This window comes from Sminthopsis crassicaudata, chromosome 3 (genome assembly GCF_048593235.1).
Source record: "Sminthopsis crassicaudata isolate SCR6 chromosome 3, ASM4859323v1, whole genome shotgun sequence".
Taxonomy (NCBI): Eukaryota; Metazoa; Chordata; class Mammalia; order Dasyuromorphia; family Dasyuridae; genus Sminthopsis; species Sminthopsis crassicaudata.
This window is the reverse complement of record NC_133619.1, coordinates 529,700,195-529,721,000: the sequence shown is the minus strand read 5'-3', so window position 1 is coordinate 529,721,000 and position 20,806 is coordinate 529,700,195. Positions and strand designations below refer to the sequence as shown.

Here is a 20,806-nt window from a genome sequence, read left to right as displayed (position 1 = left end):
GGCCCGTCCTCTTTCATTTCTCCACTGAGACCAAGGCCAGTCTGAAGGACCTCCAGAAATTAGCCAGGGCCCAGGCAAGGAGACAGACTGTGAGGGAGATAATAAAGAATTTGGATTTTATCCCTGGCTATTCTCGTGGTGATTACTCTACTGAAATGAAGGCTGGTCCCAAGACCTCCAGAAAGCTAAATCAGGACATTATGCAATGACTTCAAGATTATAGAAAGTCTAGATTTAAATCATGTTGAGAATGGGGTGAGTTGGGGATCAACTCAATTTTGAACATATTGAATACAAAATGACAATTGGACATCCAGATAGTGATGTCCAGCAGGTTGCTGAGAATGTAAGAATAGAATTCTGGTAAGGGATTAGTGTTAGAGTGTTTATGTATGTGTGTGTGTGTGTGTGTGTGTGTGTGTGTGTGTGTGTGTGTGTGTATTCATATCTGTGACGTCTTAGCCATTGAATTTAATGGATTTTTCTCATAACTTATTCTCCTTGTTCCCCTCAACTTTTGACATTACTGACCATCCCCTCCTCCTGGACATTCTCCTCCTTTAGTTTCCATGACATTGCCCTTTTCTGCTTACCCTTCTCCATGTTTGTACCTTTTCAGAATCTTTTTCTAGTTCTTCATCCATCTTCCATCTCTTAAATATGTTTGTCAATTAGAATTCTATTCTACCTACATTTTCTTCCTCTCTATATACTCTTTTTTAGTGACTTCATCTTGTTCCTATGGATTGTTACCTTCTCAACACTGACTATTCCCAAAGTTTTCATATGTGTATGTGAGTGTTGTGTATACACATAGAAATGCATATACACACATATATGTACATATATATGAATATATTGCATATATACAAATATATACATATATTTCATACATCAAATATCCCCATTGTTGGGAGAATGCATCAGTAAATATAGTTTTAACATAAAAGACGTAGTATAACTAAGTGAAACGTGTGTGCATATGTGTGAATAAAAATCTTTGCTTAGGAGATGGAAAATGAATAAAGAACTAGAAAAGGCACCAGTAAAGATACAATCAGATATGGGAGAGAATAAGCAAGAAGTAAACTAAGAGAGGAGAATGTCTAAGAGTAGTGGAGATTGTCAGCAGTATCAAAAAGTGCAAAGAACTACAAGTTCTAAAAATTGCATGTTTCCAAGCTATAAGCTTCTTGAAGACAGTTACCAAGTGTTACATAGTTACATACCAAAGCAGAATCAGGCTGAGGGCAGAGGTGACATCAAACTCAATTGCTTTTCTAACTTTCTTTCTGTTTCTTAAATATATCTGTGGAGAAATAATTCTGGACTCTACATTTCTGCTACATAGTGAATCACTGCCCACAATTCTAACAAAAGACACACAAATTGGAATTCAAAAAAGCAATTAGACTCTAAATATAACCAAGTGCTCTATTTAATGTCACTTTGTGAAAAAAGATTTCTTTGCAGATTGCTTACTGTAGAGGGTCATAGTCAGTGGGGAAACTCTGGGTGAGGTATAAGACCCTTCAGCCCAGAAGGATCCTGCTGACAGTGTCTGGTTCAGCTCCCCATCTCTCCTAAGGGCTCTTGGCCTTCCTGAGAAGTCAGGGAGCAGTGACAAGCTGTGTTGAGATTGAAGCAGAATGATAGCAGGTGGCAAATTACATACAATAACAAGTTGTTTATATGGTCCCATGAGCACAGTGTTTTTGTCACCTTGAAATAAGTCCACCATCCTCAGAAGTCCTGTCTCATCACTTCTCTACTAGAAAGGTATATTTTAATCACCCTGGTGTGGGGACTCTAGAAAGCAACAGTATGTTTTGTCACCCCAACTTGGAGGAGCTAGAAAGCAGGACTCAATATTTTAATCACCCCAACTTGGGGGTTCTAGAAAGCAGGACACAACAGCTTACTGTTGCTCTCATGCCATAAGGAGGTCTCTCAGTCTTCCTTTTTGAAGATACTAAGAGAAAGGAAATCCTATTCTTTCTCTCCTTCTCCTTTTCCCTCTCCCTCTCTCTTCCTCTCTCCCTTCCCCACCTTTTTTGCTCAGTGAAAAGAGCTAATTTAGAACTCATAAGAGCAAGAACAACAAAAAACTACCATCATAGCTAGAGATAGAACAAGAGCAATTGTTCTTCTTCTAGATGGTCTAGAAATATGAGAAATGAAGTCTGAAGGAAAAAAGTCTAACAATTAGAAAAACTTTTCTTAAACCAAGATCAGGCAAGATATGTTGTAGTAAGAGATGTTCTTCCTTATTTGGGGGTCTATAATCCAGTGTCTCTAATTAGGACCAATATAGTCAAAATATATGCTGTTTTGGCAGCTACACTAACAAAACAGAATATGGATCTTACAGAGGAATACTCCAACTTCCTCACTCAACTGAAACTACTCTGTACAAAGATCCCAATAACTTTTTTTTCAAAGTGTAACTTCTTTATTCATTTCAGCAAATTAATAGCAAACTAAAAATCTGACAACAGCTTACATACAGTAAATTTTCTTTTCTTTTTTTTTTTTTAATAAAACTTCTTATTTTTAAATCATGTTCATAGATAATGCATGGTCAACAATATTGACCCTTGCATATATCCTTGTATTTCAGATTTTCTCTTCCTTTCACATACCCCCTCCCCTAGATGGCAAGCAATCCAATATATGCTAAACATGTTAAAATATATGTTAAATCCAATATGTACAAATGTATTTATACAATTCTCTTTGTGCAGAAAAAAATTAGATCAAAAAAAGAAAGTAAATGAGTAAGAAAACAAAATGCAAGTGAACAACAACAAAAAGAGTGAGAATGTTATGTTGTGATCCACATCCAGTTCCTACAGTCTTTTCTCCGGATAGAGAAGGCTCTCTTCATCACAAGATCAATCATCTTATTGTTGGAAAGAGTCATGTTCATCAGAATTGATCATTGTATAGTATTGATGTACAATGACCTCTTGGTTCTGCTTATTTCACTTAGCATCAGATCATATAAGTCTCTCCAGACCTTTTTAAAATCATCCTGCAAATCATTTCCTATAGAACAATAATATTCCATGACATTCATATACTGTAACTTATTCAGCCATTCTTCAGCATCCACTCAGTTTCCAGCTTCTTGACACTATGAAAAGGCTGCCACAAACATTGTTGCATATGTGGGTCCCTTTCCTTCCTTTAAGATTAAGATTTAATAATGTCTTAATTGACAAATTTAATGGTTTTTGTTCATTCCTAATCCTTCTTAATCCACCTTTGACAGGGTCGACTGCCTTCTCCTTCTGGAGTCTCCTCTGCATTGTCAGGACATTTCTCTGTCCTGGCTTATCCCCTCCCTGTCTAACTCTTACTTTTCAGTCTTTTGTTTCTGGCTCATCATCCATGTAATTCCTGACCATGTTTCCCAAGGTTCTATTCTACATACTCTTCTCTTTTTTTTTTTCAGCTTCCAAAGCTTTACCTACCACCTCTCTGCAGATGATTTCTAAATATACTTGTCCATCCCCCATCTTTCCCCTGAACTTCAATCCTACATAGCCAATTGACTAGGACATTTCAAACAGGTGTCCTAGACACCCAGACTTGACATATCTAAATCAGAAATCACAATCTTTCCCCTAAACCCTCCCCTCTTCTTTATTTTGTTGAAGTCATTATTTTAGCCTGTGGGACTCAAAATCTCAGAATTATATTTTAATTCCTCTTTCTCCTTCACTACAAATATATCAGTTGGCTGATCTTGTCATTGCTATGCTCATGTCTTTCATCTTGCCCTTCTCTCCACTCACAAAGCTACCACTTCAGTTCAGGCCACCTCTTAATTAGATCATGGCAACAGTCTGTCCATTGATCTCCCTGACTCCTGTCTCCCATCCAGGCCATCCTGCTGGCAAAATGATTTTTATTAAATGAAGATCTGACTATAAGTCAATACCAGTGGCTTCCTATCATGTCTAGAATAAAATATACATTCTTTTATTTAGCTTTTAAGGCCCCTGCATCACTTGGTCCCAATGTGTCTTTCCAGTCTCATTTTATATTTTTTGTACTCCCCTTTCCACACTTGGTGATCCAGTCATATTGGTTTTCTGTTTGTTTTACACACACACACACACACATAGACACACACACTCCATTTTTAGTCTCTGTACCTTTTCACTGACTGTCCATATGCCTTAGTTTCATCTCATATTCTCTATCTTCCTTTAGAATGGAGTTTATTACTGAATGAAGCCTTTCCTCATCCCACAGCTTCTAATACCTTTTTTCCCCTCCTTCCCAAACTATCCAGTATTAACTATATATGATGCATTTATTAGCTTTATATATTTATGCTATTTATAGTTAATGTTATGTTAGTTCCTCCCTTAATAATAATAGCTAGCATTTCTTTAGCATTTTTTTTTATATGTAACCTCAATTAATCACATAAAGTAGGGATAACATCATTCTTTGAATGTCATTCTATGTGACTGGCACAAGGGAGGTGCTTAATAATTACTCATCAAAAGACTGACTCCATTGAGCTTTATCTTATCCAAATGTTCTACTCTGCTTTCTTTTCTGGCTCCTGAATATCTTTACATGAGTATGTTGTACTCTTCTTTCTCACAGGTACTTTGTACCTCTCCTGTTCCTTCTATACCTTTCTAGTCACATTCCAGTCATGGAGCTGATCCTACCCAGTCTCAGTACTACCTATAAGGTCAAATGTGCCACTAGTTCACCTTCCTTGTTTTCCATACTTTGTGTATTTATGGTCATTTGTAGCTTTTATTGCTGGCAATTCTTGGGCTTTGTCTCTTTGGGTACTTCCATTTCAGTTCTCACCTTAATATCAAGGAGTGAAACTAGATGGTCTCTAATGTCCCACCCAGCCCTAACAATTTATGGATCTATGAATTTAATTTAATTTAATTTAGTAGGTAACGGAAATTAGGTTAGTTTGGAAAAGTTCTCCAAAGAATAGTATCTATACAACTACTGCTGTTGCTTTTGCTACTACTACTATTATTATTACCACTACTACTACAGTACTACTACTACTACTACTATTACTACTACTACTACTGCTACTATTACTACTACTACTACTACTACTACTACTACTGCTACCACTACCATTACTAGCTAACTTTATATATCATCTACTATGTATCAGGCACTGTGCCAAGCATTTTGACAAATGTTATCTCATTTGATCCTCAAAACAATACTAGGGACTAGATGCTATTATTAACCCCATTTTATAGATGAAGAAACTGAGGCAAACAGAGATTGTCATGCTCAGTCACTCAGCTATTGTCTGAAGCCATTTTTTAACTCAGTTCTTTCACACTCCAGGTACAGCACTCTACCTATTGCACTACCATACAATCTACTTATTCCTTATAAATTTGACTTTTGTCCTCACTTCTTGTAGTATTATGGTAATGATCATTCTTATGAATGATCTCAATAAATTTAAAAAAAAAAAGGAGGGGGCATCTAAAGGTGCCTGGGTAGGGACCAATGGAGAGAGAAACCAGATTCACAGTTTTAAAAGATTCAAGGTTTAAGGGAGATAGTAAGACAATAGATGAAATGAATATTGAGTACTCTCAGGAAAACCCTAATAGTGAGGAAAAGCTGAAAAGGGACAACAAAGTTGAAGGAAACATGCTCAGCAGTTCTTAAGGAGAAGGAGAAATAACATACAGCTGGTAGTCAAGATGGAAATGGTAGATCAAGAAAGCAAGAATTTTCAGAGTGATAGTTTAGTGTTTGCTGAGATAACTAGATAAAAGTGGGAAGAGAAGCAGCTGTGGCCCAAATAGCAACAACTGATAAATGATTTAGGGAAATTCAAGAGGTCAGGGTCTTAATGGAATGAAGAATTCATCTAGTAAATCTGAAAGGAACTAAAGAGGTTGAAAGATAAAGGAAATTATCTTCAAAAAAAGCAAATGATGAATTAATGAAAGGAAATATAAAATTATTTTATATTTATTTGCCCCTGAACCAATCTTTTAAAAATAAAATCTATCACAGGCTTATCAATGTTATTTTTTCTAAATGTTACAAACAAGGCTTTAACCTGAAGATCTCTAATTCTTTTGAAAAACTGAACCAAATATGTGCTTCCAGAGACACCAAATGGATATAGTGAATATGACAACAGGTTTTGTTTCTTCAGTTAAAACATGTAATTTCATTCCTTTTAATGTTTAATTAAAACATATAAAATGAACATTTGTCAAGGAAAAAAGACAAAAAATCTAAGAAACATAAAATTCTCTCAGCATTATCACCAAATTCACCCATTAAATACCTATCAGTGTTGTATTAAATGCCATTTAAAGATAAACATAAAATAAACAAATATGAGGGGCACAAGGATAATCTTTAAAATGGATAATCAGTTCCTGGATAAATAAGAGTTGCATATTTATAATTTAAATTATATTTTATAAATCATTATTTTAGAGAAGTAATGTTGCTTAGTGGACAGAGAGCTATCTTGGGAATCAGGTACTAATGTGAATTGGTTTTGAAACCAATTTTTGAAATATGATGAATGTATTGGAAATATGCTGGGTAAACCACTTAACCTTTCATTGCCTCAAATACCTCTTCAAAACTAAGAATTGAAGAAAAGATGCCAACTTTCACTGGAAGCAGAGTAAGTTTCCTAACTCAGAAATTCCATATAACAGTGGAATAGGCTAATTCTATCCTTTCAAACATTATTAGGAAGAGCAGGAATTCTGTGTAGATAGAGAAAATTCAGATATAAAGAATTGAAATGCAATAGTTGTAAATATCTGACTTTCATTTAATAAAAAGAAAATTTAGTAAAAAAGATAAGATTTCTAAAGGTTCTTAGAAAATGGAAGGGAACTTGGTAAGCTGAGAATGGAAAAATGATTCTGATACAATTACTCTGTGGCCAAAGAAAGGCATGAAGTGGAGAAAGACCAAAATCACAGCCAATAGGTTTTTACTCACAAGAAAATAAGAGATTGTACTCAAGGTCCAGATCAAACAGAACTTTCTTGAAAAGGTTTCTGGATTGTATCAAGCAAAAGCAACTTTTCCTTGGAAGTAAACAAAACACATCACGGATATGGTGTCTCATTATCTTATAATGCAGTTATTTGTGAATGTTTGGTGGCTTTTCTACTAGACTGTATACTCTTCGAAGATAAAACTGTTCTTTATCTGTCATTGACCAACCACCGAGAACATTACACATAACTGTGTAACACACAACAATACATATTTGTTGAATGACTGATTTGGTAAACATTGGTTTTTATAATTTTTTTTCTAGATAAAGAAGAAAATCAAAATATAGGCTCATAGGATTTATCTGTCACTATATGAATTATTATATCAATACCATACATTAACATCAATAAGGGGCAATAAGAGTTAGGGAAGTTGAGTTCAAGTCCTAGCAAGTCATTCATTTCTCATGAACAGAATTTAATGAGACATTCTCTAAGATTCTTGACTTCTTTAGACTTCCTTTCCTTCTCTGTATCCACAGTTTGCCTCACATTGTTTTCAGTTATACTAATTTCAGTCACATACTATTTTCAGTCTAAGTCTCTGTCTCTGTGTCTCTCTTTCTGTCTGTCTGTCTGTCTGTCTGTCTCTGTCTCTCTCTCTCTCTCTCACACACACACACACACACACACACACATATACACTTCAGTTGTGTACACAGTTTTCAGCCACACACAATTTTCAATCATGCACTATTTTCAGTTTCATACACTGTTTTCAATCATGGTTCTTCTTGAAGAGAGGGAAATCTGGTGTTGATCTTTAAATTCTCAATATCTAGTAGAGTAACTAACTAAATGAACTGCTGACATGGTAAAATTATAGCATATTGTAGTATTCAGGTAGGGAACCTGACCTGACTACACCAGAGACGAAACAGGATTTTAAGCTACTGACATAATTTATCCAGAGGCAACTCTCCCTATTCCTTAATGCAATGTTGAAAAGTAAATGTAATGGGTCAGAACTCTGAACTTGAAACAAGGAGCTAAGTCAGTGGAATTGAGGAGACAATATAACCACCTCGTTTAGCATGGTTCAGTATGATAGATTTAATCTTACAACAAATAATGGTATCCTAGTGATAGAATGATTGATTTACACTCAGTGTAGAGCATAAAAGCTAGAAGCTCTCAGGGCCAGAAAAGACAAGCACAGAAGCTCTCAGAGGCTGAGACAGATTCATTCCATCATCCACCTTTGTCATGGCTGGAGGCTGAAACACAAACCTTTGGAGTCAGAGAGATTCAGAGGGCAGAGAAGGAGGCAGGAGCTCAAGCTCTCGGAACCAAGGAGAGATAGGACTCTAAGAAAGCTACCCAGGCCCCAGGATAGGAGACAAGACTTTGAAGGAGACAATAAAGGATTTGGACTTTAACACCTTGGCTGCACTTGTGGTGATTATTGAATTGAAACGAAGGCTGCTCCCAGAGACACCCAAGGAAACTGAACCAAAAGAGAACATTACAAGTAAAATTAGTGTAAGAAAAAGAAGCTCAGATTTAGAATCAGAAGCTCTAAATATGAGCTTTAATTCTTCTGTCATTTATTATTCTCATTCAAAAGAAAATTAATAATATTTGTACTTTCTTAAGAATATTGTGAGCAAAGCACTCTAACTATAATAGATTAAAATCATTAGAAGTATTTAACTCAGTAAGGAAAAGACTGAGAAGGTACACGATCCCTGTCTTTAAGTATCTAAGAGGTTGTCACACAGAAGCATTAGATTCATTCCAATTGGTCACTGAATATTTACTTTTAAGGTTACTTTCAATGAGATTCCTATTCAGGTACATGTTGGAATGGGTAATTCTTAAGATTGATCCCTTCCAAGTGGAAAGTTCTAGGGTTGAACAAAAGACACCCTTTTTTTCCCCTATTAAACCTGCATATGCTCTCTTCTCTCCTAGATTGCAATTTTGCACTGGTAAAGTGCAGTGGCTACTAACTGCTTACTATGCTATTGAAAGCATGCAATAGTAATAAGAGTAACTTAGCAAATGTTCACACTTTTTCAGGATAAGATGAGAACAAAAGAAGAAAGTCTGAGGGAGTCTTAAGTGAAAATTGCAACTGAACTTAGATAAAACTCAGATATCAAAGGATCACAGAATCCTAGATTTAGCACTAGAAGAGAGCTGAGGAATATTTGGGGATAAAGAAACTGAAATAGTATACGACTGGTATGTTATGTAATGTACCTAGGTCAGAATCAATACACCAGTCATGTATATTGAAAATAACTGACAAATGTGGCATCATCTCAAAAGGGTACAAGACTGACATACCCAGGCTCAATTATCTTCAACTAAGTACCAAAGTGAAATAACAGGACACAAATTATCTACATAAAAAATAAATGATAAATGTATGATCACTGTTCTTCTTCTGCAGGTTAGCTCTTCTTTTCTGTTCCTTTTTGGGAGGCTGGGTTCTCTCATACAGATGCACATACAATATGTGGTAGCCTTGTTTTGTATACTAAGCATAGATGAACTGTCTACACTAAAAAGAAACATGGGAAATATTCTATGTAAAACAAAATACATAAAACAATATTATATTAAATACATTATCTAATTAGAATTTAAGAACATTTACCTCCGTTCCCAAACTGAGAGATATGATCTCATTCTCAAAAGCGGAATGGGTGTCAATGTGAGGAGGAATTCCTGAAACAGGATTAGTAGGCCATTTTTTTTTTCTTTCTTTTTAAAAATTTAAACACACACACACAATTTGTGGTACATATGTAAACACATACACATAAATTCTAGACAAGAGTTTCTATGCTTGACATAAACATTTGTTGATTGATTAATTGGTCATATTTAGTATAATAAAAAAATTCAAGCAATAGCCAGAAAAGTATTATAATTTGAACTAAAAAGAAAAGGTAAAGCAAAATTTGATTTCCCAACTTAGATCTAAACGGAGGGAGTTGTCCTATGTTCTACTGGGCCTAAGTTCAATTCATCAGATTTTCTTCTCACTGAATGGTCCTACTGGAGCCCAAGTTAAAGCTAAAGGAGAGAAAGGTACAGGAGTGGCCAGGACTCAGAAAGATTTCTACTGATGAAACATCAATAAACTTTAACACTAAAGCCATTCTCCGGAAGCACTGAATTTTAACCAGGTTTGAATATAACCTAAATCACAGATAGAAATCAAATCTAAGGAGAGCTTTGAGTGAAGACATGGCTTTCTCTTTTATTTATTCACTCTCTGTGAATCAATTAATTAACTGCCCAAGCATTTGTTTTCTCCAAAAGAGAATTTTGCCCATAGAAAGGGTAATTTTTTAAAAAAACATTTTAGACAATCCTTCCCCTTAAGTTTATGTATTTCTTACATTAGCCTAACAAACTCCAAATATCAGATAAGAATGTTGCCAGATTAACCGAGCTCACTCAAGGCAATAGTCTCAAATTCAAGTGCAGAAAGCATATTGATTTAGAAAACTACAAATTAACATTATATCGTATTCCATTTTTACTTATGTAGTTAAACATTTTCTGATCACATTTTAATCCACTTTAAGTCATACTCCCAGTTTCAGCCTCCCCCAAAAGTTTAGGGATCTGACTTGGGGGATTTTCTGTGAGTCTCTGAATATCTGACATTTATAAAGGTTCTGGTATGGGAAGAAGAGCAAATACTGCCAATCCTCCTTACTATTGTTCATCATTATATCCATGTCTTCCACTATTGTTCATTTCCCTTTTGTGCTCATCTTTTTCAATTAATTATTCATTTCTTCCTTTTCTCACACTTCAAGCAATTAAAAAAAAAAAAAACTTATCTAATGGAAACAGGAGAGAAAAAGAGTTCTAGACAACTATTTTAAATATAATTGCCAATATTTTAAGTAAATATTATACACATTCTACACTATTTCTATTAAATAAAATCAAGCATAAGTATTTAGTAAAGGTGAAACAGTAATAATTTATGAGGCAAATAAGATAAAAACCAAATAACATTAACAAAACATTATATTCTTTAGAACTATAACTACAACTATATAGTTTTATATAGTTATAGAACTATAAACTATAACTACTTTTAAAAAATAAAATATGGCCTTGAAATTTTCAGAAGTAGTACTCACCCTGTCCAGGTTCATACTGATTTACTGTCAATTGATCAGGGAAATATTTAATGTGTCCTTCTTTCAAACACTTCTCTAAAATAATATTACAAATATCAGGAAGACCTGCAATTAAAATTACAAATATAAAATATTAGATTAGAAAGACATTTACTACATATTTCTGACCCAAAAATCGAAATGAAAGCCAATGTGAAGAACACAAGTAAAATATATTTTACTATATTAGCTAGATCCATAAATAAATGACAACAAAGAAATTCAAACCACAAATACTTCAAATAAATACCTTTTTAAATTTTTTTTTATTTTATAGGTTGCTGCAAAAGATAAAGCAAAATTCAGGGAACCAATTTCATTAATAATTTTTGCATTTTATAAAAGAACAAGTCCCCTACAGTGATACAATAACAGCTGTAATTAAAACAAAACTGGGAAAAAAGAAATATATTTTTGAAGGTCTAGATCTATATTCAGCGTTACCCTCCACAAATGCAGATTATAATTTATAATTTTAGAAAATTATCTGGGGATTAAGAGGTTGCTCAAAGTCCAATGGCCAGTATATATAAAAAGCAGGATTTGAGACTGTGTCTTCCTGACTCCAAGACCATCTCTATAACTTCAAGGGGACTCTCTAATATAGTTATATTTTGTTTATTATTTATATGTTGTTTTATGAAATAAAACCCTAAAAATTAAAAAAAAATAGAACAAAAAGTTCTAATGAAAAGTATTTCTTTTGTACTAAATAAATTCTAATCTTCCTTAGGGGATGGGGAAGAATAGAAAACAGGATTTTTATTCATAAAACTTGTCTTTTTGTTTTTTCTTTCTCTTTTCAATTTTGAAGAATTTCACATTCCATTGTAGAAACTATCCAAAGAGCATGGAATCACAGTTTGAGAGGTGGAAGACAGTCCAAAGCCTTCACTGGAAAATGGAAACTATAAAGTCCAGAGTTAAGTTAAGTTGCCCAATGTTACAGATATTTAATGGTAAAAATCTACTGGGATCAGAAATCAGCTACCCTAAGTCCTAAGGTTCAGTATTCTTTCTGATAAATTATGCTGCCTCCTTCTTTCTTGAATCTCACTTAAAAAATATGCACAACTTATAACCAAACAGGAGCAGAAACTCAGAAGGTACCTTAAAGATCCTCTAAGTTCAATTCTCTGATTTTGTAGGTGAGAAAACTGAGGTGGAGAGAGATCAAGTGACTTTATTTTCCATTCACACTGTGCCCTTCAAAACTTCTCTCTCATGCCCCAGACAAAGCCTCCTCCTTTCTTCTAATCCAATCCAATATAATCCAATCATCATTTATCAAGTATCTAATTTGTTAGGATACATTGTACTAGGTGCTGAGGATACAATTAGAGGCAAAAGGAGGACTGGCCCAGCTCACACAGCTGATATTTGGGGCCTGACTCCAGGCCATGCTGGCTATCCTGGGCACCACTGAGCCGCCTCATGCTCCTTTCACCTCACCTTGCCTCTTACTTAATACACAACTTTTTTCAGCTTCAACGTGTCAAATGTGTTATCTTCCCCATGAGAATACAAGCTCCTGAAGGGGAAAGGCTGGCTAACTTTTTGCTTCTATTTTTATTCTCAGTGCTAACACAGTCTGGCACACAGTAAGCACTTAATAAATACTTGTTGACCAAATTGTTTACTAACTTGCCCATGGTAGAACCAACTTAACTTCACTGTGGCCATGAGTAACTAATTTTTAGCTATTTTCAAATGTCATTAATAACAAAGTAACCAGCTTCCCCTTAATTAGGATGCAGCTATTACACAGGATATCTGATTTTCTACAAAGTATATTACAACTGAAATGTAGCACCAATATCTATTAACAAATATCTTACCTCCTGGTAAGGGCTTATCCTTATCTACATTGTTATTATCATAGCGAAATTCATACCCATAATGCTTTACTTTTCTATGTTTTAAAGATTTCTGAGCTGTAAAAAGAGAAAAAGAAAAGAAGTTATTTCTCTGAGGAATATTTAGCCTTCTTCATATACTTCAAAATCACCACTGTGCAAGAATTTGTAGAAGATTCTGCAGTATTTGCAAACAGCTCCCTCTGCTGATGAATTAAAGAAAATTAACCATATATCCTGCTTTTGTATCCAGTGCTTCTTCAAGTCTAAAATCATAACAATTAAGATTTCCACCCGGTGGCTGGTTTAAATACTATCCTGCCATTCACATTGCAGGAATTGGGGAATTTAAAATCTGAGCATTTAATTCAGAACATTATAGATTTTTTTTTCTATTTGCATTCAATTCTTTTTGTCTTTTTTTAAATTTATTTATTTATTTTTTTTGTTATAACATTTTATTGACAGAACATATGCTTGGGTAATTTTTTACAACATTATCATTTGCTTTCACTTCTGTTCTGACTTTTCCCTTCCCTCTCTCCACCTCCTCCCCTAGATAGCAAGCAATCTTATGCATGTTAATTATGTTATAGCATATCCTAGATACAGTATATGTGTGCAGAATTGAACAGTTCTCTTGTTACACAGGGAGAAAGGTAAAAATAACTTGGGAAGAAAAACAAAAGTGCAAACAGTTTACACTCATTTCCCAGTGTTCCTTTTCTGGGTGTGGCTGATTCTGTCCATCTTGATCAATTGAAACTGAATTAAGTCCAGAACATTATAGATTTAAAGAGAATATATTAGGTTTTTAAAATTGAAAGTAAGAGTCTGAAATATCTGAGGTTTTAATTATAAAAATGATGAGAGAATAGAATTCCTGATTCTTATAAGAAATCTGCACCATAGTGGCAAAGTATTATTAGTATAATTTGTTTAGCTCTGAAAAAAATACCAAAAATAACTCAGAACTGAGATTTGAAAGAACAGAAGCCCTTAGAGAAGTCTGCTATCAGCTGGAAATCTTGCTTTTATCAAAATCCTGCCTTGGACTTCTTTTATAGCATGAACAAATACATTAGGTTCTCCAAATGTTTTCATTTGCAGATGACACTGCTTTAATTGCAGAGAGTCCAGAATCCCTAATGCCTCCTTAGTGAAATCCATAACAACTCAAAAAGAAAAAAGAAAAAAAAAAAAGAAGATTGCTTTAAAAATCAACATTATGAAAACAAAATGAATGAAAAATGCACATTAGGCAGAGTATCTCATCTAGCTGGAGAAGTGATTGTGGGTCTGTGATCATGTGTATGTGTGTCCGTGGTCACATATGCATTCATATGTGTATACTACTGTAGCCAAAAATTTCATCACTCTATGACCAACTTATAAATCAATCTCACCAAACTTAGATTAGCTAATTATTGGATAACAACGATAGAATACATCACTGTGTCAGCATCTGATATCTTTTTATCTTGTGAGAAACTGGTAGAACTTTCACACAGTCCCTAGGAACTCAATTATCACTAAGCTGCAATAAAACATTAGTCATATTTCCAAGAAAGAATATCTATACATATCATGTCATCTCATATCATTTCATATATCACACCATATAATATATTCACACACGTATATACATTTGTGAGTGTACATAGATATATACACATGGTTTATATATATAAAATTGTTCCTTGCTGTAAAGGACTATTTCTATTAAAACTAATATTCCCTCAGTGCTGCCAAATAGCCATAAATCATGGAACACTAAGATCTCAGAAAAATCCTAAGTATAAGTAACCCAAATTACTCTAGAAATAAGGTAAACATAATTAGGTTTAGCAGGTTGCCAGTGACAACTGGTATTTGAGAAGAGGTATAAAATATATAATCAAGGACAGTCATTTAGAAAGAATGGGAAAAAACAGAACTCTACATTAATATCCACAAGATACCAAAGGAATGCTCCCCAAAGGATTTATGGAAAGACCCAGGAAATCACAGTACAACATGAGAAGCCATGATAAGGTGGTGAGCTATACTGAAGAACCCATGCCACTGAAAACAAGTGTTAACAATCAGTTTGATTAAAAATCAAAAAGTGTATCAGATAGCCACTTGAAGAGATTTTCCATAATTTTCACTTACCATTTTGACCAACAGAATTGTCAGCCCAATCAATACTTTCCAGTAACATTTTCTCATCTTCTGGAGAAACAATTTCTTCTACAATCATGAGGCCTGGAGGTAATATTGGAGGCCTGAGATCTTGCCAATGCACTAGAGAAATAAGATTAAAATAATTCCATACAAAAAAGTAATTCCATCCATATATCTATAGATACACCAAGTAATAAATTCCCTATATTTCACTTATAGAATATAAAAATTAACCCAAAGTTATATTTTACATATAAAAATGCAAAAGCAAAAATAAAGAAGAAATAGAATGAGTTTTTCTCACTGTCAAAATCAGTACCAAAGCAAATAGTTTTTCTTTGGGTATTCTGTTCAATAATGATTAACTCACTTCTCCAAATCTCACCTAAAAAATAATGTTTATGAAATTTTTGAAATGCCCAATAATATGCCACTCTAATGGAAATATCAGGTGCTCTGTAATCATTTCATACTGGAGTTTTAATGTACATTTACTTCTAGAATACTAGACACTAAGTTATAGTCAACTACAAAAGATGAAAACTAATATACTTTTCTCTAAGGAAATGACAATATCAGAAGAGAAATTTTCTGTACTAACCTTCAAATGGCTTCAAATGTAACTGCAATTCTGAAGGGATAACTTATTAGAATATAGGTACAGTAAGCAGGTACAGGGAAACCCATGCTTAAAAGTATTTTTTGTTGTTAAGTTGTTTTTCAGTCGTGTCCAACTCTTTGTGATCCCATTTGGGGCTTTCTTTGACCTTTCCTGAGTCTTCCTGACTTCAGGCCTAGCACTCTCTCCAATGCACTATTTAGTTGTCCCTTAAAAGTATTAGGGAACCAGAAAAATGTCTGCTAGAGGATAGAATACCAGCATGTGGTATATCTAAATACATGCATTCACAAGATGGTAGAGTGCAAAGAGCAGGACTCTGGACCAGAAGACCTAGATTTCAGTGCAGCTGTTGCTTACAGCAGTGAGAATGCAGAAAGTGGAAAGAGTGTAAAACTTGGTGTTGGGAAGTCTTGAGTTCAGTTCTTGTCTCAGACACTTACTAGTTGTGTAACTTTGGGAAAGTCATTAGACTTCTCTGCACCTCAGTTTCCTTATCTGTAAAAATGAGGATAATAGTACACACTTTACAAGATTTTTATGAAGATCAAATGAGATAAAATACCTGAAGTACTGTAAAGCCCCATATAAATGGCAGCTAATATCATTATCACCCCCATCATCTTCATCGTTATATAAGTTTGGGCAAGTCACTTAACTTCTTTAAATCTGTTTCCTCATCTTAAGAGCAGGGGAAATGCTAGCACTGTACTTCATCAGGTCATTATGAATATAGAAATGAGATGTTTTCCCACAGTTGCTAGGACTCTTACATTCCTTCCTCTCTTCAAATTGCTTTTTATTTACATTTTTGTGTAAATGTTCTACCTTTCAAGTAGAATTATAAACATTTTTAGGGGCAGTCCGTTCCTTGCTTTGTCTTTATATCCCTAGGGTATAGAACAGTCTTACATAGAGCACATGTTTAATAAATGTTTGCTGTTGATCTGAAATAAATATATGGAAAGTACTTTGGGAGGATAAAATGCTATATAAATGTAATCTACTACATAAGTTATAAGTCTTAATAAAATTTCATTGCACTTTATCAATTCACTAATTTTAATGCTGCAACATGTTTTACAAAGATAAAACCTTGCAAATGGCTTCAGTTTAAAGATAAAATTGTGCTTAGTATTCTTTGAACAAACTATAAATCAATTATACGCTTACATTTCTCTCTGATTTAGAAAATGTTAAAACAGTTTTCTGAATTTGTACTTCAATGGGTATTCACTACTGACAAGTACCAAAATAATTCTGATTTTGTCCTGTTCTCATTCACAAAGTCACAAGTTTATAAATGTGAGTGCATAAGTCCTTGACATTTGACAGATTCTATTACTATATTTCAGGGAAGAAAAATCTTCTAAATTCACTTATTCCAGGCTACTTTTTAATAAGTGTTCTTAATCAAGAAGAAAGAGGGGCAGCTAGGTGGCGCAATGGATAGAGCACCAGCCCTGAATTCAGGAGGACCCGAGTTCAAGTCTGGTCTAAGACACTTAACATTTCCTAGCTGTGTGATCCTGGGCAAGTCACTTAACCCCAGCCTCAGGAAAAAAAAAAAAAAAAAAAAAAAAGGAGAAAGAAAAAGAGGCATATAAAAACTCAGGCATAATCTAATCAAGGATATGGAGGAAAGATCTAAGTTTAGGCCACTGATTTAAAACTGGATACATTTTGCAATTAGGCAGAGATGAAACACAATATATTTTTTAAAACACAAAAATAGTCTTTAAAAATCATCCTTTAAAGTTTCTTTTTGAAACACATTTTGAAGCAATGTAAATTTGACCTATTAAATTCTGGGAGGACAAGTAAATATAGAATTCCTTCCATTTCCCAATTTTAAGCAGATGATCATGGAAAGTGATCCTCAACAATGAACCTGAATCTCAACATGACTTCTGTTGATCGTACAAAAAAAGATACAATGCAGCCCATGACAAGTCAATATATACAAACTGGACATTTAAGTGAGCTTTCCATAGAATCAAACCCTAATTGTTGTTCATTTTTTCAGTCGTGTCTGACTCTTCAAGACCCTATTTTGGGCTTTTTTTTTTTTTGGCAAGATACTGGAGTGGTTGCCACTTCCTTCTCCAGTTCATTTGTGAGGTTTGAATTCAAGAAGAAGAAGATTTTAGGCCCGATATACTATCCACTAGGCCACTTAGCTCACCAAAGGCCAATTAGGCCTGTTATTTAACTAATCTTCTTATAAGCTCTCAAGTCCCAATTTTTAAAAAGGAACATGAAAACAAGGCAAAATCAAGAACTGTTTTCAGAGAACAAATAAAATACCTTTTTCCACAAAGTTTAAGTACAGAGTGATATTTTGTCCCAAGTCATCCACCATTTCCTTTCCATTGAGGGTTGCATAGGCTCTTTTGGATTCTTCTTTGGTCCTATATCTTACAAAGGAGTAGGGTTTATTAGGCGGCATTAAGAGAGCTTCCACGGATCCACATCTCTCTAAAACCTTAAGCAGCTGGGTCCTAGACACACCATTACCCAAACCTCCATTAGCAATGACCAGGCTCTAATTAAAACAAAACAAAACAAAAAATGAAAGAAGTAGCTTTAGCAATAAAAACATATTTGTTTCTGCTAAAAGAGTATTTTATTAATACAACAATGCCAGGAAGAAAAAATGAGCATCATTTTATAATTAATTCAATGATTAGCTGGTTTAATAATCTTATACAAAAAGCCCAAAATACAATTAATTTGATACATTGTGTCTACATGTCAACTTATTATATATATGTTGGTTTTTGCAAAAATAAAACATAAACATCAGGCCAAAGTTAAAATATAGATCTTACTTATTAAATATATATAAAAATTTAATGTAATCACATGAAAGCATTCTAATACAATTATTTTACATTATTTTCAAGAATAGAGCTTTTTAAAACTACACTCCAATACAGCATTACTTATAGGTTCCATTTACAATATAATATATATATATAAATTAAAATAAAATAAAATAAATATGTAAAAATTTATTCAACATCAGGCTAGCTAAAGTAGCCAATGTATTACTACACAAAATCCCTTTCAAACAAAGTTTTCTGTAAGTGATATATATCATCCAGTTGGCACAGAACTTTTAGCAAATATGATTTTTTTTTTTTTTTTGCTGCTTTGTACTAAACTTTACTCAGGGAAATATTTTTTTCTCTTCTTTATATTTTTCTTATGATGCACAACCTTTTGGTCTTACAGCCAAAATCCTAGAAGAAAAATCTGCTTTCTGGTCTAGATCACACATAACTTTTATTTTGTTATTTACTGCTTCAGAAAATATTGAAACATAGCAGAAATAACCCTCTCATCAAGGATAAAATTAAGTTGGGATTCACCAGACCTACACAAACAAATAAACAACAACAACAACAAAAAGTAGAGAAATATAGGTCTCTGCCATATAAGTTTTAAAGAATAAAACTTGATGACAACAAAAGTAAATTAGATAATCTCTCATGGCTGACCACTGCATGCTCTCTACCCCCTAATTCTCTTTCACAGAGGAATCTTGCTATAATAATAATAAACATGTTAGAATTCAACTTCTTATGTCTAATATGGGTCCTTTCTGGACTTTATTAATAAAGGAAGTTTAGTCTAGGACCTACCAAAAGGACCTTATAAGATAGTTATTATAAGACTGCATTATAAGACTAACAATAGTATGAATTTCAGACTAGCTTTAAGAGCAAACTCTGTGTGTGTGTGTGAGAGAGAGAGAAAGAGAGAGAGAAAGAGACAAAGACAGAGAGAGAGAGAAAGAGAGGAGAAACAGACACAGAGACATATAAACAGAAAGTCAAAAAGAAGAGATGGAGACAAGAGATTGATAGATAGATAAGCAAATGAGCAGGTAGACAAATATACTCTTAAAGCTGTAACAGCTAATGATTACCAGGGTCCCAAACTGTTCCCTATGGGAGGAAAAAAAAAAAAAAAAAAAGACAGAAACAAAGTAAGCAAGAAAAGAAAGAGCAAGGCCGGAATGAAGAGGGTTTCTTTTTTTTTTCTTCTTTTCTTCATCTTTCGTCATTTTATTTTTTTAGGTGTTAGCAGGAGATTTCATACTAATGCTTCAAGCAACATTATTGTCCCACATTTTACTTTGACAAACTTAACTTTAACTTTGAGATATAGCCAAAGGATAACAATCGCATCAACATTAGCCATTTTTTCATCTTTAATTATGAAATTAATATCTAAATGTATTTTTAGATATGATTTCAAAATATTTATCATTTTTCTGAAATTACAGTCTTTCTTTTAAATTCAGAAAATCTGGTTTAAAACTGGAGACCATGAATGATTTTTCTCCTGATCACAAAATACTTATGGAGTACCTAACATGTTCATAATATTTCTCTTATTTCTAGGACAATCATTCTCAAAAGACATTTTGCAAACCACTAATTTCCATTAAGGATCTTCTCTAAATCATCTAGATATCAGTCCAGAAGTTAGAGCAATGATTTAAAAGTTAGAAGATCTATGAGATATATGTTCAAAACTCAGCTCTGCCACTTATTTACTATGTAGATGACCATGAGCAATCCAATTAGCCATTTTAGGACTAATTTTCATTATCTGTAAAATAATGTGGAGTTGGAATAAATGACCTTTCTAATTTCTTCTAGTTAATGATCCTATAAGCCAAATCATATAATAAAGTTAATGTTTGAAAAATACATTTTTCACAACATATGCATCTTTGTTAAAATGTACTAAAATGAAGTTTGTTTTTTAATATCTAAAACATTCATTTTTTTTAAAGTCAGATAAAAGATAAATAAGTTTTGTTTTGTTTTGTTTTTTCCCTCTATGAGTCAAAAGCATGTGGAAGATCAGTTCTATAAATTCTTGTTTTGTCATGATCCTTAAGCCAAAAAGTTGAAGAGAAATTTATTAAATGGT

At 33.6% G+C, this 20,806-nt stretch overlaps 1 protein-coding gene across 6 annotated transcripts in view; it reads right to left on the bottom strand.

Moving 5' to 3' along the window:
• ALKBH8 (alkB homolog 8, tRNA methyltransferase) overlaps positions 1 to 20,806 on the bottom strand; it is a 95,434-nt gene that overhangs the window by 65,436 nt on the left and 9,192 nt on the right. For 3 of the 6 annotated variants that reach the window (XR_012488406.1, XM_074304349.1, XM_074304350.1), the window contains exons 3-7: positions 18,164 to 18,401; positions 15,226 to 15,357; positions 13,054 to 13,149; positions 11,177 to 11,281; positions 9,667 to 9,737 (exon numbers count right to left, since the gene is read on the bottom strand). Coding sequence is in view for 5 of the 6 variants with exons in the window: in XM_074304349.1 (XP_074160450.1) it covers positions 9,667 to 9,737; positions 11,177 to 11,281; positions 13,054 to 13,149; positions 15,226 to 15,357; positions 18,164 to 18,401 (642 nt within the window). In the remaining variant the exon portion in view is untranslated. Of the gene's footprint in view, positions 1 to 9,666; positions 9,738 to 11,176; positions 11,282 to 13,053; positions 13,150 to 15,225; positions 15,358 to 16,299; positions 16,355 to 18,163; positions 18,402 to 20,806 lie in introns of those variants that run through there. The other 3 variants (XM_074304352.1, XM_074304353.1, XM_074304354.1) reach the window with 2 other exon arrangements.